This window comes from Neovison vison, chromosome 4 (genome assembly GCF_020171115.1).
Source record: "Neovison vison isolate M4711 chromosome 4, ASM_NN_V1, whole genome shotgun sequence".
NCBI lineage: Eukaryota > Metazoa > Chordata > Mammalia > Carnivora > Mustelidae > Neogale > Neogale vison.
In genome coordinates, this window is record NC_058094.1 from 145,693,690 (window position 1) to 145,720,432 (window position 26,743).

At 36.7% G+C, this 26,743-nt stretch overlaps 1 protein-coding gene across 2 annotated transcripts in view; it reads right to left on the reverse strand.

The window, feature by feature from the left end:
• FAM185A (family with sequence similarity 185 member A) overlaps positions 1 to 26,743 on the reverse strand; it is a 60,950-nt gene that overhangs the window by 12,969 nt on the left and 21,238 nt on the right. For both annotated transcript variants that reach the window (XM_044245874.1, XM_044245873.1), the window contains 3 exons: positions 19,454 to 19,495; positions 12,149 to 12,244; positions 7,769 to 7,903 (listed from right to left, as the gene is read on the reverse strand). In XM_044245874.1, the coding sequence (XP_044101809.1) occupies positions 7,769 to 7,903; positions 12,149 to 12,244; positions 19,454 to 19,495 (273 nt within the window). The remainder of the gene's footprint in view (positions 1 to 7,768; positions 7,904 to 12,148; positions 12,245 to 19,453; positions 19,496 to 26,743) is intronic.

The window sequence follows — 26,743 nt, forward strand, 5'->3', positions numbered from 1 at the left end:
GAGGATGCGGAGAAAGGGGAACCCTCCTACACTGTTGGTGGGAATGCAAGCTGGTGCAACCACTCTGGAAAACAGCATGGAGGTTCCTCAAAATGTTGAAAATAGAACTGCCCTATGACCCAGCAATTGCACTACTGGGTATTTACCCTAAAGATACAAACGTAGTGATTCGAAGGGGCACGTGCACCCGAATGTTTATAGCAGCAATGTCCACAATAGCCAAACTATGGAAAGAACCTAGATGTCCATCAACAGATGAATGGATCAAGAAGATGTGGTATATATACACAATGGAATACTATACAGCCATCAAAAGAAATGAAATCTTGCCATTTGCGACAACATGGATGGAACCAGAGCGTATCATGCTTAGTGAAATAAATCAAGCAGAGAAAGACAACTATCATATGATCTCCCTGATATGAGGAAGTGGTGATGCAACATGGGGGCTTAAGTGGGTAGGAGAAGAATAAATGAAACAAGATGGGATTGGGAGGGAGACAAACCATAAATGACTCTTAATCTCACAAAACAAACTGAGGGTTGCTGGAGGGAGGGGGGTTGGGAGAAGGGGGGTGGGGTTATGGGCATTGGGGAGGGTATGTGCTTTGGTGAGTGCTGTGAAGTGTGTAAACCTGGCGATTCACAGACCTGTACCCCTGGGGATAAAAATATATGTTTATAAAAAATAAAAAAAATTATTTAAAAAAATATTTGTGTACAGGTTTTTATGTGAAACTTTAAGTTTCATTTGTCCAAGACAAATGTCTAGGAGTGTAATTGTTGGGTCATATGGTAGTTTTAAGTTTATTTTTTCAAAAAACTGCTAGACTGAATTTTAGAGTAGGTATATCATTTTACATTCCTAACAGCAATGTAGGAGAAATCCAATCTTTCCACATATTTGCCAGCATTTGGTATTATCAGTATTTTTTATTTTACCCACTCTAATAGGTAGTATATCATTCTGATTTTAATTTGCACTTCACTAATGGCTAGTGATGCTGAACATTTTGTGTTTTTATTTGCCACAGTATATATATTCTATGGTTGCACTGTTTTTTAAATCTTATATAATCACAATTTTATGGGCATAATCATTTTTTCCTCATTCCTGGAGAGAGATCATTCAGGATAAGATTTGGCTATGGTTCGGTATTTCTTAAATGACTACAATAAATACAAAAACAAAAACAAACAAAATTCCCAGGCATTACAAACAGAATTCATATGCTCTAAGATTAGGGCCTGCACTTTAATCTCTAGTCTAGATGGTAAAAAATTATAGCCCCAGGCTGAATCTGGCCTGAGGCCTGCTTTTATGGCCTAAGAGCTAAGAATAACTTTTACATTTTTAAAGGGTTATTAAAAAAACATATATTTTTTTTATATGTAGCCTGCAACGTCTAACATATTTACCGTCTAGCCTTACAGGTAACGTTTGCAGATGAAAAGAAACAAAACCTGGTCTTTTTGGTAAACATTAACAAAGTTGATGTCTAATTATCTATGACATTCTCAGTATCTTACACTTTAAAAAATGATGGGGAAACAAAAACACATTAAAAGCACAAACAATCTGAAGACAGTTTTTCCACATTAGCTCCCTGTCAAAGTATTTTTAAACAGACAGCCATAAGCCTATAGCACTCTTCATTCTCTTACTGAATTTCTTCCATGTCATCTTAAAGCACATTTACGTAACTGACAAATCCATGCGCTATAAGCTTGGAGAAAACTCAAGTGTGCTCACTTCAGTGTGCTCTAGAAAAAGAATTATTTCTATGAGTCATATCAAAAAACTAGGTATTTTTCCCCCTTTGGAGGGAAAACACCATCACTAGATTTTAAAAGTGGCATTCTGGAGGCTTAGTACCATTTCATCCTCTTTTCCAACCCATGCACCAGTTTTCCATTGTAAAATCACAATACCCTTAACTGTATAACTCTCTGGCTTAAAAGCACAGAACTCTCTTTTGACTTGGTTGTCTAATTCCAAATGAATTCATTTTTTTATATGCTTTACATTTCCAGTCTGACTAAAATAAAGAGAACACAGTAGTATCACCTCCTCTACTAAGCAGACAAGGGCAAACATCATTTGGCTGGTGACATGCTTCATCTCTAATACTCTCTACCATCTAAACTGGGGGCTTTAAGACAAAAGGATTTTGTACCGCATGCAGTTTTGGGCTCACAGAATGTCTTGATATACACAGTGAGGTTTCATATCTAAGTTGATAAACCAAGACTAAAACCTAACAGAGAAGTCAATTTCTTCTAAGAAATATGTTACCTAAACACTCACCACTCATTAAATTTGCCATAAATGGGTAGAGCACAAAACTTGGAATCAAGGATCTTATAAGGATTAAAAAATGCACCCCAAAGGATATACACTGTGCACAGCTTTTAAAGTACATAAATGTTTCAGCCTGAGAGTCCTGGGCTTTCTTTTGACCTCCGAATAGCATAATACTTATAAATCACTTTAAGAATTGTACAAGGTACAGTTATTAGTGACAGCAAAAACGAGGGAAACCATGAAGCAGGAAATCAAATAAAATTACAGGGCTGACACATCAAACCCTGTGGGAAGCCTGAGCCCTAGGGACTAATTTTTATGGGCCTGGTTTCTTGCAGAATCATGCAAAAGTCATGCTACAGATATAATCCAGACTTTTTAGCAGTGAGGGTATTTCTGTTCCTATGCCTCATAGGCTCTGTAAGGAAGGCCCAGATGAGCTGAGCTCAGCTGCCTATAATAACAACTCACACATAAAGCTGCTCATTATTTCCAAAATTGGGTTTCATGTTGGAAATCTCCACAGAAAAAGCAATTTGCCCTGATTTTCTTGAAAAAGGCCTCTCAAATTATTCCATCCAGGGGCGCCTGGGTGGCTCAGTAGGTTAGGCCTCTGCCTTCGGCTCAGGTCATGGTCTCGAGGTCCTGGGATCCCGCCCTGCATCGGGCTCTCCTCAGCGGGGAGCATGCTTCCCCCTCTCTCTCTTTGCCTGCCTCTCTGCCTACTTGTGATCTCTGTCAAATAAACTTTGAAAAAAATTTTTCCATCCATTTGATAAATAAGGTCTGTGGTCTTCTGGGCACCAAACAGTTTTAGAATTAAAATGAAATATGAAAGCTTCTATAAGCTCAGTCACTTGTTCACACAGCTCTCTCCAAAGGAATGCTCTGTTTTTATCTGAGATCCCTCTGCACAATTACTCTAATAGATTTAAACTAATAATGAGAGACAATCTATAGATACAACTGGGGCTAATACAGTGGTACTCTACAAAAAAATTCTGATGATTAGTTCCTAGATTCTTACACTGTGGGCAGGAAATAAACTTCATTCTGCAATTTGGGCCTTCCTGGTTTAGGAAGGAAGGAGGGACTAGAAAACAAATACTTTGAGAAGCCTCATAATAACCAATAAAGTAAGCATCTATCTTTCTCACAGCATCCAATTACCTATTTCCTCAACCAAAATTTATTGAAGGCTTATATGTTTGCTTGTTGATTTTAAGATAGCTTGCAGCGGAGTCCAGGCCACTGACCTCTTTCTCCTGACTTACTGCAGTAACATGCTAATTAGATTTTCCTTTACTCACCATTGTCCCTTACCATCTTTCTCCACTCAAAATTTAGTGCACATTTGTAATGCACCGATTTGGTTGTATAAACCCAGATGAAACCCTTTTGGTGTCTTTGCAATGCACTTAGTATAAAATCCAAATCAGTTTTATATGATCTGACCCCTCCCAAAGTTTCCAGCCTTCCTTTATGCCACTTTCCCTACTCTCTGTACTCCAGCTATGCTGCACTTCTCTCACTTATTCAAACTCACAATGCTAGTCTAATTTAGATGTGTCATGTGCTTTCACTCCACTGTATACATACATTTAATACATTCATTCCACTTTACTATGTTCACTGATTTGTCTTGCCTTACTAGGATGTAACCTTCTCAGAGGATACCTTTCATTCCTAGTTTCTAGCAGTGTTTGGCTCAATAATCAATACAAGTTTGTTGAGTGATTGACCAAATAAAGGAAAATAGAGAAGACAGAAGCAGGGGCAATGCAAAGGAAAGATGATGTTTGTTTTTAAATAGATTATGCTTGAGGTGGTACTGGCTGTGTGGAATAAGAATGGGTAAGAAAAAAAGAGATCAGGTCTGCAGGTACTGACTTTATCCAGTGACAGGACTAGTAAGTATTCTTAAAGGATTTAATAAGGTTTTTTTTTCTTAATGGCTGAAATGTTGAAAATAGGGCTTTAAAAGGAATTAAAACTAAATGTAAATTTCAGGAAGGCACAAGATTCTACGAGTAACAAGAAAAAAATGACAAAGTAACTTAAATTTCTAATTCAAAAATTCTTAATATACACAAAATGATTTGATTATGCTATCATTCAGAACATTATTAAACAAATTTATATTATTGCTTTAGATTATGGGGACCAAAAAAGGTAACTCTATTGCCTCCTTACTAAAATCAAGAGATAAGATCACAAGAAGTTGATTCTTACTACATTTAATACAGTTACATTTTCATCAAATTTTCACTATGTCACTAAGAGTCTACCTATCAGCCACTGAGTTACATTTGAGGGTGGGTATGTGTATAGGTCTTATTTTTGCTACTTGTTATGCTTTTTGTTAAGATTCTATGATTTTTAACAAGTTTTTAGACTTTTATGACACACAAAATGAATAAAGGCATACCTTGCTTTATTGCACTTTGCTCTCTCGTGCTTTGTAGACACTGCATTTTTCACAAACTGAAGATCTGTGGCAACCCTGCAGTGGCTCACTTTGTGTCTGTGTGTCCCATTTTGGTAATTCTCACCATATTTTAAACTTTTTTATTATTATTACATGTATTATGATGATCTGTGATCAGTGGTCTTTGATTTTACTAAAGTGACTGATTTGAAGCACCATAAATGGCACTAATACAAGATGGCAAACTTAATTGAAAAATGTGGTCAGTCCCCCATCTCTCTCTCTCTCTCTCTACTTAGACCTCCCTATTTCCTGAGACACAACAATATTGTGCAACAATATTAGGCCAATTAATAATCCTACAATAATAATCCTACAATAGTCTCCAAGTATTTAAGTAAAAATAAGAGTCACATACCTCTTACTTTAAATCAAAAGCTAAAAATGATTAAGCTTAGTGAGGAAGCCTTGTCCAAAGCCAAGATAGGCAGAAAGCTAGGTGTCCTGTGCCAAAATGTTAGCTAAGTTGTGAATGCAAAAGAAAAGTTCTTGAGGAAAAATTGAAAGTATGACCAGTGAACACACAAATGGTAAGAAAGTGAAACAGCCTTATTACTGATATGGATGGAGAAAGTTTTAACAGTCTGTATAGAAGATCCAACCAACCACAACACTCCTGTAACCCAAAGCCTAATCCAGAGCAAAGCCCTAACACACTTCAAATCTATGAACACTGAAGTGAGAAAGCTGAATGAAAAAGGTTTGATGCTAGCAGAGGCTGGTTCATGACGTTTAAGGAAAGAAGCGGTCTCCATAAAATAAGAGTGCAGGGTGAGGCACAAGGGGCTAATGTAGAAGCTGCAGCAAATTATCCAGAAGATCTATGTAAGATCATTAATGAAGTGATACAGTAAACAACCAATTTTCAATGTATACAATCGCCTTATATTGGAGGGAAATGCCACCTAGGAATTTCCTAGCTAGAGAGGAGAAGTCCACGCCTGGCTTCAAAACTTCAAAGGACAGGCTGACTCTCCTGAGAGAGGTTAATCCAGCTGGTAACTTTAAGTTGAAGCCAATGCTGATTTACCACTCTGGAAATCCTAGGGCTCTTAAAAATTATGCTAAACCTACTCTGACTGGGCTCAATCAATGGAACAGCAAAACCTGGATGATAGCTCATCTGTTTACAACATGGTTTACTAAATATTTTAAGCCCACTGTTGAGACCTATTGTTCAAAAAAAAGATTCCTTTCAAAATATGACTGCTCATTGATAATGCAGCGGTCACCCAAGAGCTCTGATGAGATGTACAATGAGATTAACGTTCTCGTGCCTGCTAACACAACATCCATCCTGCAGTGTATGGATCAAGGAGTCATTTCAACTTTCTAGTCTTATTATTTAAGAAATACATTTCATAAAGCTATAGCTGCAATAGAAAGTGATTTCTCTGATGCATCTGGGCAAAATAAATTAAAAACCTTCTGAAAAGGATTAATTACCCTAGCTGCCATTAAGGACATTCATGATTCATGGGGAAGAGTTAAAGTATCAATATTAGCAGGAGTTTGGAAGAAGCTGATTCATGAATGACTTTGAAGGGTTCAAGACTTTAGTGGGGGAAGTAAATGCAAATGTAGTAGAAAGAGGAAAAGAAACAGAAGCAGAAGTAGAGTCCGAAGCTGTGACTGAACTGCTGCAATCTCAAGAGATAAAATTTTAATCGATGAAGAGCTGCTTTTTATGGACAAATAAAGTGGTTTCTCAAGACAGAATCCATTCCTGGCGAAGATGTTATAAAGACTGTGGGAATGGCAACAAAGAATTTAGAATATTACACAAACTTACTGATAAAGCAGCAGCAGAATTTGAGAGGATTGATGCCTGTATTTGAAAATGAAACTGATCTATGAAGACACTTCATTGGCACCACCACTACCACCACACACTTTTTCAATGTCCTTCTCAATGCCATTCTGGTAAGATCTGAAGGAAAACTTCACCAGCCATTAATTCCCCCCACCTTTTTTTTTTTTTTTGTATTGTGTACATGTATTTAGTATGTATATGTATACAATAAATAAAAGTAGTATCAGCCAACAGTGCAGCCAGAGGTAATCAGAAAAAATGTGCAAAAGCCGTATTTCTGGGACTGAGAATTTGTTGTCTTAAAAAAGCAAGTTTATAATGTGCATAATACCAAACCAAAATTGTGTTTATTCCAATCACACAAAGTTAACTCTGAGTCTTGTTATACATGTATATTTAGATGATATTTAAGGCCAAGAGTTAGAAAGCAGCTATACCACGAAAAAAAAATTGTCTTAAAAATTTTTTAATTATAGTAAAAAATGCATAAAACGTACCATCTCAATCATTTTTAAGTTATAGTTCAGTAGTGTTAAGTATACTCACATCACTGTACAACAGATCTCCAGAACTTTTTCATCTTGCAAAACTAAAGTGCTATATATGTTCTTTGAATAGCTTCCCATTCTCCCCTTCCCCTGCTTTCTGTTTCTATAAATTTGACTACTTTAGATATCACATATAAGAGGAATCATACAGTATTTGTCTTTTTGTGACTGGTTTATTTCACTTAGCATGATGTCCTGAAGATTCATCCATGTTTCATCATGTGACAAGATTTCCTTCCTTTTTAAGGCCAAGTAATATTCCACTTTATGTATATACCACATTTCACTTACCCATTCATCTATCAATAGACATTTGGGTTGCTTTTACCTTTTTGCTACTGTGAGTAATGCTGCTGTGAACATGGATGTGCAAACATCTCCCGGAGATAGAAAATTTTTTAAACTGATTTTATCCAATGTCATCTAGGGAGTGTTTCAAACTAAATGCCTGCATTGTGCTACTTACTGATATGCAGCTGGAAGAAAAGTGTCAAACACCAAAATGTGACAATGGAAAGGAATAAAAGAGTAAAACTGCAGTAAAGCATACCATATTTCTACCTATGTATGGATGATGACTATTCATCTCACATAGTAAAATGTGTTATCCTTACCAGTAATTATTATAGCATCGTCTTTATGAACTTCAGTCATTTCTTGAACATGGACTTCTGAGTTCACATCAACCTCCCTTCCTGATAACTGTAAATGAGCTTGAAGAGAAGATGCGACCTTGACAAGAATAGAGCCTATAATAAATTTTAAAAAGTTTATTAATGCAAGAAAATGAAAAGTACCAGGGGCTATTTGAAATATGACTGAAAGAGTAGCAATGCTCCTGGAACACTGTCTTTAACTCCTTAGCACACTTTATTTACCCAGCAGTGCAGGGCGCCTGAATGGCTCAGTCAGTTAAGCATCTGCCTTCAGCTCAGGTCATGATACTGGGGTCCTGGGATTGAGCCCCATATCAGATTCCCTGCTCAGGTGGGAATCTGCTTCTTCCCTCTCCCTCTGACCCTACCCCCGATTGTGCTTGCTTTCAGTCTTTAATGAAACAAACAAACAAACAAACAAAAAAACCCAACAAATTTAAAAGAATATAAACAGCAGTGCCTTTTCCTTACTAACAAGGCATTCACATTAACTTCTGCCAAGGGCATGAGAATATTATGAACTTGTTCGGCAAATAGCCCTAGTCAGCTTATCCAGTATCAGAAAAATGAGTAGTAAACTTTGTAGACAATGTTCACCATTAATTGAGCATTTACTGAGAGCAAGACAGCTGAGATGATCCCTTAATCTACATATCAACTTTATGAGGTATTATCAGAACTCCAATTTTAAAATTTTGCTCAAGTAATCACTAGCACTAGTGTTGGAATCGAGCTTCACTTCAGTGATAAGAGCCCATGCTCTTAACCACTGGTATTTCACACACTGCTCCCTCATCATATTATAGGAGTTGTGATTTCCCTCATCACTGTGACAAAACTAGAATCCTACTAAGCTCTTGTGCTTTCAGTTGTACCTTGTATGTGTGCTGGGGAAGGAGGGGTGGTGGTGGAAAAGAACGGTAATAAAAAAAGGGAACATTTGAATTTCAACTAATGTTTCTTTTCAATGGAATAGTCTTTTAGGTGACTGAGACCAGACATTCAAGTTTATTTCCACTACAATCTTGTAGAAATTTAAGCTTTTAAAGGAGGAAATAAGAAAAAGTACTCCATTAGCAAATAAATAATTTTCTAAAACAACTACATAGGTTGCAGGGCAAACTCACCAACACACTCCTGTTTCACTCTGCTTCTCATATATCAAATCAAGTAAGAGGCTCTGGCATAGAGCATTAAGCCCACTTCCTCTGCAGACAAAGGTGGTCAGGACGACTTTCATTGTGAATGTTGTAAAGATTCCTTTTAAAATGGACTTATGTATGGGTCATTGTTTGTCTCTTAGTTTGGTTAACATCAGCCTAAATTTCTCTAATTTCTTATCTTCTCCATCTTTCTACCTGGAGCCAGAAGTCTGGGGTAAAACTGATAAACTCTCGTAATTAACCCCCAAAAAGGTGGGGTGGGAAACAAAGTGTATCATTGCAACTGCGTTATTTTATTTATAAAACAAACTGCTTTTCAGATTTTAAATGTAAACTACTGACAGGAGAGAGTCCCTATAACAACAGGTTTGAGGGACTAAGGGGGAAAAAAAAACCTAGAAAAATTCAGAATGAATAGAAGATGCATGCTTTTCTACCAAACATACTTTTAAAAGTAGAAAAAAATAGATTATTAAAACTTTTCTGTAGCACTTTTTACCTCTAAATACATCAAATGTGGTAATTTTATGAATACTTTTTTCTGTTATTAAATGAAAAAGAGATGTTAAATCTATGAGAGCTTTAAAATGTTAAGCATTGTAACTACTTCTTCCCTCATCTCTCTCTACATTCTTGAAAAACAAGTCATCACTATCAAAACTCCATTATTATCTGTGAAAGAAGAATTCCCATGATTTGAAAACTTTCCCAAATGTCCCATCTTTATCTTTTTTAGAAAGGAGAGCTCTTACTACATTTTCAACCTCTTTCACTTCATAAACTATTTTGACGGTTACTGACACCAATACCATTTTTTTAAAATTAAAACGTGAACTAATACTAACCATACCATTTACTGAAGGCATACTATATTAAGATCATTGGTTTCATCACAGACAAATTTTAAAAGGAACAGTCAGTACTCAGATGCAGGTCTTACTTTTAAGCCTAAACACAGCCTTTTTGAAAGAATTAATAAGGTTAACTCATAAGAAGAGAGAAAACAAGCATGCAACATTCTTTTTCACATGGCAAAATAGAGAACATCTAAGAGACGCAAGTGGTTGGCTCCCAAACCCTACAGCAAGACAGGGGCAGAGCTGGAAAGGATTCTAGATGTCTTTACAACCGTTAAGCAACAGAATACTGAACAATTTTCCATTACTCTTTAAAAAAGTTACTATTCCTAAGTATAGTTAGAATTAAAAGACCTGAAGTAAGATAGAAATTTTTGTTTTCAGTTATCTTTAAGCTTCATGCCAGCCCAAATAGGAAAAACCACAAAATTATAAACTTAATCAACTCTTGCAGCATCACATCCTATTTCAATAGATTACTAGAACAAGATCCCAAATAATGCTCAAAAATATTTTAAGTTGATGAAGATTAACAATGATTTTTGTCTTATTTTACTTTTTTGTCCATCCATACAAAACAGGAAATAACTTTCATGTAAGAGCTACTTATTGAAAAGTTTGTACTCTGTTACTAGTTATAGTAAATTAGTAATGGTTTACATTTTTTCTGTTAGGGCCTTCATAATAAGAGAATATATGATTTTTATGGCACTTACAAAATACCCTGAATGGCATTACTGAAGCTCTTAGGAATTCAGTGAGAACACAATATTATCCTATTTTAAAAGAAAAAAATGCAATCTTGAGAAATCAAATCACATCTGTGTGTCAGCAAAAAAACTTCTGTTTAAGGCCTCTGTGTTTGTAGTTTCATTTTGACACTGACAAGAGAGCCGTTGGACAAAAAAGTATTAAACCAACATAACCAACAAATTGCCAACAGCAGGTTTCTGTAAGGAAGTATTCCTTGTTATACATACATAGTCCTGTTCTGGCCAATATGCAGATCTAGATTTTATTTAAAACTTTTTAAAAAATAGCTACATTTCTTAGCTTTCTGCACCCAGGTCACTTCAGCCCCTAACGCCAAGCTACTCCAAGTATCCAAGCCACTTGCCACCATGTACACACAGACAAATATTTAGTCTTCATATGACTAAAAAGTGTATTAGTTTTTTTTTTTTAAGATTTTATTTATTTATCAAAGAGAGAGAGGGAGAGAGAGCGAGCACAGGCAGACAGAATAGCAGGCAGAGGCAGAGGTTCTGAGAAGCAGGTTCCCCGCCGAGCAAGGAGCCCGATGTGGGACTCGATCCCAGGACGCTGGGATCATGACCTGAGCGGAAGGCAGTCACTTAACCAACTGAGCCACCCAGGCGTCCCAAAAGTGTATTAGTTTTAATGAAATACTTGAATTATTAGAATAAATTATTTGTAACAGAAATAAATTTTAGAAGAAATACGTCATAATAAGACTTAATACTTTAAGAGATTAAGTCAACAATGACTTTAGAGGACCTTCCTGATGACACCTTTTTTCAGGATCATACATACATTGCAAAGAATTACTCTAGTGTGATGGCTCAAGAAGATCTGATTACAGGATGGTAGAAAGCCTCCAAAAGAATGTACGGGAGCATTTTCCCTCCAAAGAATATTCTATTTCAGACATAAAACCAAACTGAAAAGCCCAAACAGTAACACTAAATAATTCCACAGTAACAGTCAATATTTTCTAACATTTTTGTTTGAACTACAAAGGGAACAATAGTCTTTATGGCCATCTGTTCCAAAAGTTTCAAAAATCATTGGTCTAGAGGGCCAGTATTCCAGTCAGTCTTTATTATTCTTTTCTTTTTCTCTTTTTAAAGAATTTATTTTTAAGCAATCTCTACACCCAATGTGGGGCTCAAATTCACAACCCCAAGATCAAGAGTTGCATGTTCCACCAACTGAGCCTGCCAGGTGCCGTTCTGGTCAGTCTTTGTTTCATTTTATTTTTTAAAAGATTTTATTTATTCATTTGAGAAAGAGAGAATGTGGTGGTGATGGGACAGAGAGTAACAGAGAAACAGATACACCACTGAGCAAGGAGCCTAATGCAGGGCTCTGTCCCCCAGGATCATGACCTGAGCTGAAGGCCAGTTACTTAACCGGCTGAGCCTACCACCATTAGTCTTTAAATCAAGTTTTATCAGAAGAAAATTTTCTTGAACTCATGATGTAAGTATAGATAAAACAACCTGACCATCTCTTTCCTGGATGTTATTACATAAACCTTCCGTAGACCATACATCAAAACATTCCACTTGGCTAACCTTCATGGGATTTCAACTCCACTTTCCCTAGTTGGCTGACATAAACATCTATTGCACCCTGATGAGTTGAGGCCTGTAGACATCCAGAGGATGAATCTAGGAAAAAAAGAAAAACTGTAAGTATAATCATTCTTATTGTAGTAACTGGAATGATAAACTTGAAATAAAGGACTCTACTTCGGCAGTAGGATAAGGCACTAAGAGTCTTGCAAGGCTTTGTATTTTCCCCATGGTTATGCCATCTTTCACTTTAAAAAGAAAACAGAATCAGTAATCTACACCTAGATAACAAAAAATCCCTATATCTATAGTCACCTACATAACTTATTGATAAACATGCTACTATGCAACCTAATATATAGGAAGGACAGTACACAAGCTGTGGATCCTTCAGAGCCAAGATTATTAAGTACCATTGATATAATTAGTTTATTATCAACTTTCAATATTTACGAAAGAATTTTCTCTCATGTACAGATACACAGAAGTAGTAACAAAGTTAACAAAAATCAGAACTTCTTATATTTTTTCCTTTCAGCAAATCTGCTAGTCCTAAAAAATTCTGCTAATAATGAAAACTTACTCTAGATAAGATTTTGTTGCATTTCTTAAACAGAAATGGAGAAAAGGGAGTCACTTAAAGAGTGAGTAAAGCTTGTTTCTTTTCAAATTTCTGGAATTGAACATATATCTTTCAGTCAAGAGAAGAAAACCATAATTAAAGTGGTGTTGATTTGAAACTCAAGTATTGTTGTCACTGACCCCAGTTTTCAAAAAGTCAGCATTTCAAGTTCAAGGGAAAGCTGACCAAGTTAGAGACAAAGAAGTAAGAGAATGATGTTGAAGAGTCAGCACTAAGTAGCTCCTTCTTCCTCAACCATGACAAGTGAACCTTTGATCTAATATTCTGTCTGACTGCCCTGGGAAGACCAAAGTGTATTTTTTTTAGAAAGGCCTCTTAAAAAGCATATTTTATCAAGAATTTTACTACTTCAAAGTGGAAACAAATCAGGGAGTGTGGTGAAAATATTGCCAAAAATTATATTAAACTTTTAGTAAAATGTGAAGAAAAAAAAAAACATCTGTATACTATACATTTTTCTTCAAATTTTTACATGACCCTAAACAAAGCTACTTGGGAATAAACTGGTTAAAATCTGACCCCATGATAATTCATAATAATTATCTGTAATCTATACTGAAAAATGGCCTTTATTGGACCCACTTTCTTTAAATCCTAAGTTCAAAAGTTAACACTGATGGTGGGAAATTAAGCCATTTCTGATAAATGACACAGAATAGTTGGGCAAAGAATATCTTTCTCCTCAGTTACCAACAGTAACTCCTTTTAAATAACTTCTTAATGCATCCTAAAAGAAGTCAAGTAAAAATATATTATGATTAAAAAATGTGGACTACACAATGTGTGTATTATCCCAGGTTGAACAAAGTAAAATATCTGAAACATTAGTTTGCTTTCTTACTTTCTCTAGGGGGAAAAAAACACAAGATGTTCATGAGGCTAATAAACAGTACTTTTTCATTTCTCCCTCCAAACCCATGGGAAATAACAGCTAAATCATTTTATCACAAGCCACTGAGTAATTACATCCTCATGTTATCGGTCTTGAGCTCTGATAATGGCCAATGCCTTAGAGATAGTCCAAAAAAAAAAAAAAAATCAAAACTCAAGATGTTTTCAAAAGAGAAAGCAAAAGTGATATTGGAAAAGCTATGCAGCAAAACAAACAATAATTTTCTTTTGTTTTGTGTAATACAAATGATTGGAAGAAAGAATTAATTATCAAGAGTCAAACTAAGACTTTCTCTACAAAGTTTCATTTTTTGGAAATTCACCTAATGGAGAAATTCTATAGCTCTCAGAAGAAGCCTTAAGGGAAATATGCATTTGACGGTGAGTAAGAAGTAAACAGAAATTATTAGTGCAGTTAGTGTTTGAAATAAGTGGGCTCTCACCGAAAGCTAGCTATCATCACAATTTTGGACAAGGATCTGGTTGGTCTCATAGAGACCACTGAGTTTTCCTGGAAAATTACACATACAAAACTGATGTTAACTACTGGTTAATCACTACATACAACCAAAAAATCCAACTACATACAACCAAAAAACCCAGATATTTACAATATACATTTAACTAATAGCAGAGAAAAACAACTAGTTGAAAGGCTAAAATTCCAAACTTTCAGATAAAGGAAAAATTCTTTTCAATCAGTCAAGCAAGTTCAGAAAGTTCTTCTGAATATTTACCATTTTACTTCAAGTTTCAACATATACATACTAAGGAACAGCAACACAACAGATATTTCTTCATTTCTGCAACTTGATTCCTACATTTCCAAACCTACACTAATTGCCAAGAACAAGGAACAAATTTCACATACAGGATGTAAAGGATTTGCAAAGGCAGAACTGTAAGGTCATTTTAAGTAAGGATTTTTAGGTATCTTGCCTTGGTATTCTGTATTAGAGAGGAGGCATTAGGAGGCTGGGCTTACGAGGGGCACACAAGGCAATCACCCCACCTCCTGCTCCAAACGTGAAGATATTCTTTTTTTTAAAGATAAAATTACCAGTACATGGCTTCTGGCAGTGCCTTCCAAAAGAGACAACATAGGATAGAGAAAGTAAAGCTAGGTGAGCAACTCTATTAGCACTCCAATCCTACTATTACCTATTACCAAGCTTTGCTTTCTATTGTTGACTCATTATAATTTTTTTTTTTAAGATTTTAAAATTTATTTATTTGACAGATCACAAGCAGGCAGAGAGGCAGGCAGAGAGAGAGAGGAGGAAGCAGGCTCCCTGCTGAGCAGACAGCCAGATGTGGGGCTCGATCCCACCCTGAAATCATGACCTGAGCTGAAGGCAGAGGCTTTAACCCTCTGAGCCACCCAGGTGTCCCTCATTTTACTTTATTTTTAAAGATTTATTTATTTATTGGGGAGGGAGAGAGAGAGCGCGCATGCTGGCAGAGGTAGAGAATCTTCAAGCACTGAGGGCAGAGTCCAACAGAGGCCTCTATCGCATGACCCAGGAGATCATGACCTAAACTAAAACCCAGAGTCAGATGCCCAACTGAGCCACACAGGTGCTCCAGTTAACTCATTTTAAATGGATGATCTGGTATTCCAGAAAAACATTATTTTTTAAAATATGAGTCCAAGGAAAATCATGGTTTTGATATACACAATCAAACATTTTATAGCACTACAACTTCTGAGAGAGCTTAGTGTTATGGAAATTAGGAAGAAAAGGGTTTAGGGAAATAAAGTATAATGTGTATACAAAATCTGAATTACTGATGAGATTACTTAAGAACCTGACCAATTATATTATCTATACTCCTTTTACCTGAATTATAAATACTGTTCTTCATAAAAGAATCATGGGAAAAATACATCTGTTTTCCTGAAATAAGAGAGAATAATATCTAAATCATCTCAAGTCTCCTAATATTCTAAACTTGATAATAACTTTTTCTCAACACCCCTTCCAATATTTTAAAGCCTCTGCTATTCTAATACATTTCCCTCTCAAGTTCCTACAAATCACTTATTTCTTTTTAACTAATTTGCTTTTACTAATCTCAATTCCTCAAAAATCCAGTAGACTTTAACTAGGTTATCATGATTTGTAGAGTAGCCTTCAACTTTCTCCAGCAAACCTTTTATGAAAAACACAAGTCAACCACTTAAGAAACTTCAAATAAACATTACACTTGTCACCTTTGGGATTAAGGCATCATATTCAAAATTTCAGCAGACTCATGACAACAATGGTTTTTAAACTCTATAGCAGGGATGGCAAACTACAGCCCTCCTCCTTTTTCTCCTGTTTTTTTTTTTTTTTTTTTTTAAGATTTTATTTATTTATCAGAGAGAGAGGGGGGGGGGGAGAGAGCGAGCACAGGCAGACAGAATGGCAGGCAGAGGCAGAGGGAGAAGCAGGCTCCCTGCCGAGCAAGGAGCCCAATGAGGGACTCGATCCCAGGATGCTGGGATCATGACCTGAGCCAAAGGCAGCTGCTTAACTAACTGAGCCACCCAGGTGTCCCTCTCCTGTTTTTATTAATGAAGTTTTATTGGAACATAGACACATCCATTTGTGTGTATACTGTCAATGTGCTTTGTGTTAAAATGAGAGAGTCACATAGTACAGACAGACTGTGTGGCCTACAGGGCCAAAAATATTTAATATCTGGCCCTTTACAAAGTATGCAGACTCTTAGAGGAAATAAGCTATTTATTTTTTAAGTAAAATTTAAGTCTATGTAAGACAAAGAGATTTACCAATGTACTGAAATCAGTTCTTTTCCTAAGGCCTCACTTACTTAGTCTCCGACTCTCCCCAAGTTCTCTTTCTTTACCTTGAAAATGACAGGCTCATTCCATTTTCAGGGCTTATACTGGCTTTTCCTCTATCTGGAAAGCTCTGCCTCCAGAATTTTATGAGCCTCTTTCCCATTATTCTGGCTTTAGTTCAAATGTCCCTTCTTCAGACCCTCCCTGATTGCTAAATGCTGTAGCTTTCTTTTCCCCACTCTTTATCCCATTACCCTCTCTTATTTATTCATTGTATGATCTCAAGTTATCTTTGGTTATTTATTGTCTTTCTTCTCAGGCCAAATGTGAGCATAGAGACTATGTCTTGTTGACCATAATATTCTCTAGTACCTTAAAGAGTTCCTGGTATAAAGCAGGTAATCAATAAAATAGATGTTGACTAGTTACTGCAATACTCAAGATTGTCTTCAAACATTAACACAATGTTAAAATAATAGATACATAATTTATATCTTTCTTCCAAAGTCCACACTATGACAGATCAAAATATGATAACTTAACAGATAAATACGTTTTCTCTTATTTTAAGATTCTTCCAAAATAAACCCCCAAATTTATCAACCACATTTACAAAATAAGAATTCAACCTTGAAGTATCTTTACATATTTGTGGATTTTTAAGAACCTAAAACTACAGACACAACTTATGTTTTGCTAAAGAAAATTATGAAGGGTCTATAACTACTGCTATTATTGTGGTCAATCATATTTCTTTTCTTTTTTTTTTTAAGATTTGTTTATTCATTTGAAAGAGAGAGCCAGAAAGAGCACACATATATGCAAGTGAGGGGAGAGGCAGAGGGAAAAGTGTCTCCAAGCAGATTCCCTGCCAACCAGAGTCCCCAATTCAGGGCTCTATTTCAGGACCCCAAGGATCACCACCCACACCAAAACCAAGAGTCAGATGTTCAATCAACTGAGCCACCCAGGCACCCCTATACTTCTTCACACTGGAGTCAGGTAATTTTCTTTGTGTGGAAAGAGATTTATCTAAGAAAAATAAAACATTTTGTCTGAAAATCCGTCTAGCATGTAATAGTGGGAAGAAGAAAAAGTTCATACGGAAAATTAAAAAGAATTTATAATGTTAATCATTTATACAGAATTTGAAACCATCTTCAAATATGTACATTACTTCTCATTTCATACTTGGTTATTACAATTCTTTTCCAGTATGGATAAATAACCATTTATTTCCAATTTTTGAGAGAATGGTTTTCCATTTATGTTCCCATATTTCCATTCAAGAATAACACTAGCATTATATCATATTATAAGTATTCCTCAGATTCCTATCTGCCTAATGGGCCTTCTAGTTGGTAGTTCAATTCCCTATGCCTCCCAATTTGCAACATTCTCCTCCTTTTCCTCCCTTGCCTTATTGCTGCAAACTCTGCCCATGTCTCGCATTTTCCTTTTTCAGCTAGTTCAGCAACCCCCCCATATACTTTTTGTTCACACTAGAAATTTCCCTTACCATCTCTAGATGTGTCCTCTGATGAAATGGCCTGAAGAGTCAACAATAAATCTTGATTTCTGACCAGAAACAGCTAAATCCTTCTGTCATGTATTAGTTAAAATGATTTATAACTATCACTTAAGAAGCCATCATTTTCAACTTAATCACTCACTGAACACTAAAGTTTCAATCTCTTGAAAATTCTTAAAAAGATATGTACTTTAAGCCAGAAAATTCAAGAGTGATAGTGGAAATGACCATTAAAGATGTTCACTCTTTCAATCAGTACAAAGGAAAGATAAATGTAAAATGTCAAAAAGGACAAAACCCAGAGGCCCTGGGCATTCGTACTGGCCATACGCCACAGATTCCCCACAAAGGTCTTAGTTTCCCATCCCTACACTCAACCCTCTAAGGTCTAAAAACAACCAGCACTCTTGAGGGTGCACCTTTGCCTAAGAGGTAAGCAGGTGCTACTTGGGACAGAGAAAATCTCTATCTAAACTATCTGGAAATCTAGGGGCGCCTGGGTGGCTCAGTGGTTTAAAGCCTCTGCCTTCGGCTCAGGTCATGATCTCGGGGTCCTGGGATTGAGTTCCACATCAGGCTCTCTGCTCGGTGGGGAGCCTGCTTCCCCCTCTCTCTCTGTCTGCCTCTCTGCCTACTTGTGATCTCTGTCTGTCAAATAAATAAGTAAATAAATAAACAAACAAACAAACTATCTGGGAATCTGAACTTTTTCTTCCACAGGCACAGCATTACATGTAGTCATGAGGTCTAAGGTGCCATTAGCCATTATTAGTCCTGGCTTAGGATTAGAACAACAATAAAAATGACTATCATTTATTGAATTTTTACCATATATCAGACACTGTGCTAAAATATTTTATATATTTGATCTCACTTCTTACAGTAACCCTATATGATAGCTACTTAACTATTATTTCTATTTCTTTCAGATACAGAAATTGAAGCACAGAGAAATCAGGTAATTAGCCCATGTATAGAAAGTGGTGAAATCAGAATTCTAACTTTATTCTTACTGATACCAAATCTATAATTATACATTATTTATAAGATGATGAGTCAATGAATTTCCAGAAATAATTTGGGTCTGCCTATATTTGAATTGTATATCAGGATCCTATCAGGTTCATCAGTTAAACCCCAGATTTTATTTACCCTAATAAACTATCACAAATATAGCTATTTTTTATTTTTTTATTTTATTTTTTTTTAAGATTTTTATTTATTTATTTGACAGACAGATCACAAGTAGGCAGAGAGGCAGGCAGAAAGAGAGGAGGAAGCAGGCTCCCCACTGAGCAGAGAGCCTGATGCGGGACTCGATCCCAGGACCCTGGGATCATGACTTGAGACGAAGGCAGAGGCTTTAACACACTGAGCCACCCAGGTATCCCACAAATATAGCTATTTTTTAAAAGAGCAAAATTTACCAACCAGCAGGTTAGTACATACCTATTGTGATATTACCCATCTTGCTTTGTAATGTTATATTACCTGTAAAAGAAAAAAAAAAGATAATTTTATATATTAGGTATAATCTAGAAAGAAACTAATATAGTATTCTAAAACATGGTAGGACATCCATAATATTATTTAATAAGATTGTTATTGTTGTAGGCAAATTTTCTCGGTATTAAAAATCTAGTAAGAGATTTAGCTGCAACTCTGAAATAACTAGCTTTAGTCATCTATACAAACTCTCTTCCTCTATTCCACCTTAAGCTTCTTTAGCATAACTACAAAACAAACCACCATACTTTTTGGGAAACACACACAAAAAAATAATGATACTTCTATAAACCATAAATAAAAAGTTACTTTAATGTACTCACTATGTATTTTCAAGATAAACTTCACTATATTTACCAGATCACTCAAAACCAAGTTTTGATGGGACGCCTGGGTGGCGCAGTTGGTTGGACGACTGCCTCCGGCTCAGGGCGTGATCCTGGAGTCCCGGGATCGAGTCCCACATCAGGCTCCCAGTTCCATGGGGAGTCTGCTTCGCTCTCTGACCTTCTCCTCGCTCATGCTCTCTCACTGTCTCTCTCTCTCAAATAAATAAATAAAATCTTTAAAAAAAAAAAAAAAAACCAAGTTTTGAGCCAACTAACACTAAAATAACGTAGGGAAAAAAAATTACTACTGTTATTTTTCAGGTCACTCTGCTATGTCTATTAAAGTAGTTTCTATGCCAAGAGTTACAGAGTTTGGGGCAGGAATAATGAACACACTGATCTATGACTAGCAAAGAAAAAGGCTTCACAGGTTCTTGTCTTTTGATGAAAATATATTTGCCAAGGCAACCATTCTTCTCAGCCCCCTTTCCTCTAATACCAAAATTAGTAAGATTTTTCTTCATATGTGTGTTTGTAGAATTACTCCCAGACCCACACTACTTATGTTTACTGCACTGAAAATATAAGCAACATTACTCTTCTACCATCGTTCCAAAACTACATTAAAAAGTAAAGGAATAGGGACGCCTGGGTGGCTCAGTTGGTTAAGCAGCTGCCTTCGGCTCAGGTCATGATCCCAGCGTCCTGGGATCGAGTCCCACATCGGGCTCCTTGCTCGGCAGGGAGCCTGCTTCTCCCTCTGCCTCTGCCTGCCATTCTGTCTGCCTGTGCTCGCTCTCCCTCTCTCTCTCTGATAAATAAATAAATAAAATCTTTAAAAAAAAAAAAGTAAAGGAATAGCGCTTTTTTTTTTTTTAAAGATTTTATTTATTTATTTGAGAGAGAGAGACAGTGAGAGAGAGCATGAGCGAGGAGAAGGTCAGAGAGCGAAGCAGACTCCCCATGGAGCTGGGAGCCTGATGTGGGACTCGATCCCAGGACTCCAGGATCACGCCCTGAGCCGAAGGCAGTCGTCCAACCAACTGAGCCACCCAGGCGTCCCAGGAATAGCGCTTTTTATCTCAGAAATAATCTAGGGTAAATGGACTCATTTACTTTATTTCTTGCATCCTGTAAATACTGCCATGTATCAGGACCTGAGAAAAAGCAAACAAAACACTTGATTCATTTGTCCAATAGTCAGACATACTTTGATTGCAAAAATCTCTCTAAAAGTGTTATATTTCATCATACTTCATGTGAGGATATGAACAAGGGGTACATTTGTGTAGGAATAAAACTTGCTTTGTATGGAGAAATTAAGCTCCTAAAATTATTTTTCAGGTCTCCAGAAGTACAAGGTTGTAAAGATTCTTTTAAATGTGTTATGTACATATTATTTCATTGGTTTTAGACACTCTCTTCAAATTTTCAAATCCAGGAAATGCAGATTCACAACCACATGTGATTAGTGGCCAAAGATCACACAGCTTCTAAGATGGCTTTCAGTGATCCCTGCCTCTTGGTATTCATGCCCTTGTATAATCTCCTCCACTCATGGATAGGCTGTACCTAATAATTCGCTTTTAACACAGAGAATAAGGTGAAAGTAATGGGAAGTTGCTTCCAAGATTAGGTTATAAAAAAATCTGGGGGGCGCCTGGGTGACTCAGTGGGTTAAAGCCCTTGCCTTCAGCTCAGGTTGTGGTCTCAGGGTCCTGGGATCGAGCCCCACATCAGGCTCTCTGCTCAGCAGGGAGCCTGCTTCCTTCCCCCTCTCTCTGCCTGCCTCTCTGCCTACTTGTGATCTGTCTGTCAAGAAATTAATTAATTAATTAAAAGATCTGGTTTCGGGGCACCTGTGTGGCTCAGTGATTTAAAGCCTCTGCCTTCAGCTCAGGTCATGATCTCAGGGTCCTGGGATCAAGCCCCACATCAGGCTCTCTGCTCAGTGGGGAGCCTGCTTCCCTTCCTCTCTCTCTGCCTGCCTCTCTGCCTACTTGTGATCTCTGTCAAATAAATAAAATCTTTAAAATAAAAAAAAAGATCTGGTTTCTTTCTTGCTAGCCCTCTTCTGCTCTGAGGAAGGCAGCTAGCCATGTTGTCAAGTGCCCTATGAAAGAAGCCCACTATGGAGGAACTAAAAAAGGCCTGCCGCCAAAAGGTTCTGATCTGAATTCTGCCAACAATCACATGAATGAGCTAGGAAGCAGACTTTCCTTTGGTGGAACCTTCAAATGGACCCCCATAACCTTGGGTGATACATTCATAACAACCTCATAAGAGGTCTTAAGGCAGAAGATCCAGTTAAGCCACACCAAGATTCCTGATGCATTCAAAGTATGAGTCAATAAATGTTTGTTGCTTTTAGGTGCTAAGCTCTGAGATAATTTGTTATACAGTAAGAGGTAACTAGTATACATGTTGAAAGGTGAAAGTGGGGTGCTGCCATAATAAATACTTAAAAATGTAGGTATAGCTTTGGAACTTGGCAGTGGGCAGAGGTTGGAAAGATTTTGAGGAACATGGTAAATAAAAAAAGCCTAGATTGCCTTGAACAGACTGTTAGCAGAAAGCTGGACTTTGAGTATTCTTCCTACAAAGGCTCAAAAGGAAGTGAGGAAAATGTTTTTGGAAATTAGAGAAAGGAGAATTCTTGTTAAGCAGTTCGAGAAACTTAACACCATTATCTTCAGTAATGTGGAAACTAGGATTAATGAACAGAGTGATTTAACTAAGATACCCAAGCTAGGTTAAAGTGTTATAAGTGCTACTTTTTCTTTTTTTTGGCCACTTACTATAAAATGCAAGGGAAGAAAGATAAACTAATCTAAAGAAAGGAGTATTAATCAAACAAACAAAAACAGGACACATATGGTTTTGAAAATTCTCAGCCTCTCAAGAAGGCAAAAGATGTTAAAGTTAGAAATAGCTTTCCAACAAAGTTTGAATCCAGGGCACTGGCAAGTACACAGTCTAAAAACAAAGCTGAGGGGTGACAGCAAAACCTCCTCCTAAGACACCAGAAAGATCAAGAGTGGTACTTCACAGTACTAATCAATTATACAAAAAGTCCTTTACAGAGATTAGAGGTGTATTATAAAGATCTCAATCAAACAACAGACACCCTAGAAAGCTTGAGTACATTTTACCTCAGTATCTCTGCAGAAGTGCATTTTTTTTTTTTTAAGATTTGTATTTGACAGAGAGAGAGGGATCACAAGTAGGCAGAAAGGCAGGCAGAGATAAAGAGGGAAGCAGGTTCCCCGCTGAGCAGAGAGCCCAATGTGGGGCTCAATCCCAGGACCCTGGGATCATGACCTGAGCTGAAGACAGAGGCTTTAACCCACTGAGCCACCCAGGCACCCCAGAAGTGCACTTTTGAAAGAGATTCTTAGATGTGGCTTTTATTTTATGGAATAAACCCCACATGATTCAGAGGAGGCTGACAAAATTTTTGAGAGAATAACAACAGCAAACTCACTGCTAAACTGAACTGAAAGGAAGAGTGACAATAGAAAGTAAAAAGAGACCACTGGATCTCCAAAATTCTACTGTCAGGAAGCAGACTGAGAAAACCACTCAGATTCAAACATGTGATGTATTTCATGAAAAAGGAAGGATGACTCAAAGGGAGGAACAAAAGCTCAGAGGGCAAAGCCTGAAACCCTACAGAATTATTTCCAGGTCTTCTATGATATATATATAAATATATCTAATGTTTGCCCACCCAAATTTCAAAATCACTAGGTACCAGTGATGCCTTTTTGCCTTTCATTTTCCCAATTTTGAACAGGAAAATCTATAGCAATTATCCTATACCTGTCCCATCAGTGTGTGTTGGGTGTGTAGGCAGTGTGCATGGGGGTGGAAAGGGCAAGGGAACTTGTCTCTTTAGGTCACAGGTCTTCAGATTCAGAGAAACTGTTCTTGAGGAGTTACACTTAAGCAGCTATACTTGAGGGGCCTCATACACCTTGATCTGATTTTGATAAAGAGATTCTGGACTCTGATGTGGTACATAATTAGATGAGACTTTTATGAAATGTGGAAGGAAGGGAGTGTATTCTGCATGTGGGAGGGACATGAATCATTTGGGGGGTGGGCAGAGTACAGCCTGGCCATCCAAAGTCTTATAGGATATCTGGGGAGATACACACATGGAAAGCTAAAAATTAGTATTTATAAATAATTGTAAGTGAAACTCATAAGCGAACAATATGTATTAGGTCCCATAGCCATTCAGCAGAGACTAAACTGACCTGATATAGACAAGGAGAATAGTCATAGTGGAGATATCACCAGAGTTGAGATTTGAAACATGAATAAAATTTAAATACATTGAAGGGAAAGGATTTTCTGCAAAAAAGAATTATATAAACAAAGGTAAACAGGCAGACCTATACATGCTATGTTCAAATCATTCAAATCAGTTAAGCTGAAACCATTAGGCAAGTCTGTGAGGATGGGGATCATGTCTTTCTTATTTAGCATTATATCCTGAAAGCACAGTACAGTATCCAGTTCAGAGTCAACAGTATTATATTTTAAATGATTTTTTTACTGATTTGATTTTTAAATATTCACATTTAGTTAGGAAACACAAGTGAAGAGAAACCTGTAGAAGAACCATGAGGTACTAGTCTATTGACTTTATTCTAAATTGAGTCAGTGAAAAATTTTAACATGGATAACAAGAAAACCATGTTTTAGATAGATTAACCTAGTGTAAGACAGTGAAGACTTCCACTCAGAATTCTCTTTGTTGCTTCCACCTCCTGAACACTTAAAAAATGATTTTTGTGATGTTTTAACTATTAATAAAGAATTATGACAGTTAGTCAGTCACTTAGCTAGTGAGTCCCGTCACCCACTCAGCAAGGCAAAAGCTTTATTACCTATACTAATTACCTATATTAGTATTAGCTATACTAATTATTACCTATACTATATTACCTATACTAGTCTCAAAGAATAAGTTATGGTTCTTATATCCATGGACAGAAGCTTCAGATCTATTAAAGAAAAAGGACTAGTTCATATTATAACATCACCTAGAGTTTCAGACTACATCTCTCTTGAATGTTGAGAATTCTATATAGTAAAAGCATAGTGGAACAAGAAAAACTATGAAAATAAGGAACATTGGGGTGCCTGGAGGGCTCAGTCGGTTAAGCGGCTGCCTTTGGCTCAGGCATGATCTCAGGGTCTGGGATCAAGCCCCATGTCAGGCTCCCTGCTCAGTGGAGAGCCTGCTTCTCCCTCTCCCTCTGCCTGCTGCTCTGTCTTCTTGTGCTCTCTCTCAATCTTTCTGTCAAACAAATAAATAAAATCTTTAGAAAAGAAAATAAGGAACACCCATAAATATAAAGAATGTTTCAAAATGTTTTTATCAATGCGAAAGAACTTTTTTTGTATTTATTTTTTTTTAATTTTTTTAATGCTAAAGAACTTTTAAAGCAATAAACAAAACATGTATTTTCAACACAAATCAAAATATTTAGAAAACTCTACCCTAAATAGAAATATTCCAAAGTCGTTAGAGTATACAAAATGGACCTCTTACTTCAAATACTTTGTGGAATAAGGCAAAATATTTAAAAGGACTTAATTCAACCAGAGGGGCATTACTAGCACAGTCTTCTACATTTTGGTTCTACCTATTTCATCTCCAATCACGAAAAATAATAAGCAAATCAACTATTTGAGAGGAGTAGATCTTTGTAAAAGCCTTTTCTGCAATAAAGTGGACACCATACGGTCTGGAATAACTATGTGTGCTAACTCCCAAGGTAAGCAACTTCTCTACAAACTCCAATGTTATTTAAAAAAAAATTTTTTTTTTAATTTATTTGACAGAGAGAGACCCAGTGAGAGAGGGAACACAAGCAGGGGGAGAGGGAGAGGGAGAGGGAGAAGCAGGCTTCTCACTGAGCAGGGAGCCCAATGAGGGGCTAAATCCCAGGGCCCTGGGATCATGACCTGAGCCAAAGGCAGACACTTAACCAAATGAGCCATCCAGGCACCCCCAAACTCCCATGTTTGAGAAAATATACTGTTTTTCTTAGCTAGTAATTCTTCATTCTAGTATGGTCAGAAGAAAAAATAAGCCATCAATTACTGATGAACATTAGTTTATTTTTCTTCACTAAAAGAAATGTGATTATGGTTTTAAAAGTACTGTAAAAATCCAAACAGAGCAAATATCCTTAAAGGTTAAATTCTTTTTGTATTTGGCGAGGGGGAGGCACTTGTTATCTCTAAGCCACAGTGCTAAATGCTAATATAGAGATGAATTAAACATGATCCTTGTTCTTGAGTTTATAATTAGGCAAGAATGTACAGGTCAATGGAAGGCCAGAGATGAGGAGAAGATGCTTTAGCTGAATATCAAAAAATTACTAAAAGTCAATGAGGTAAAGAAAGGTTAAGGACAGCGTTTTAAGAAAATTATCAACAGAATGATCAGTATAGTCAAAGGCTATGATCAAGGACTTGAAAGTATAAAACAGGTAAGAATATACATGGAAAAGTAAGAGATTATGTAATTCCAGAAGGCAAACCTTAGGGTCCAAAGAGGGAGATGGAAAGGCAGGTCATTCATGCATTTGGAAAGGTTTACGTAAGAGAATGCCATGTTCAATGTGTATTTCTCATAAAACTATCATAGGATATAGTAAGGAGGATGGATCTGAAGAAAGCAAGACTAGAAGCAATGTTATTGCCAGAGTTGAAGAAGCAAGAGATGACAAGAATCTAAAATAGAATAGTAGAAATTAGAAAGAAAAAGATGGGATAGATTGAAGAAATATTTAGGTGATAAAACCTACTTAAACTTGGTGATTAATTAGATGAGTGGAAGTGAGAGAGAAGAATCTAGGTTTATTTCAAGATTTCTAGCTTG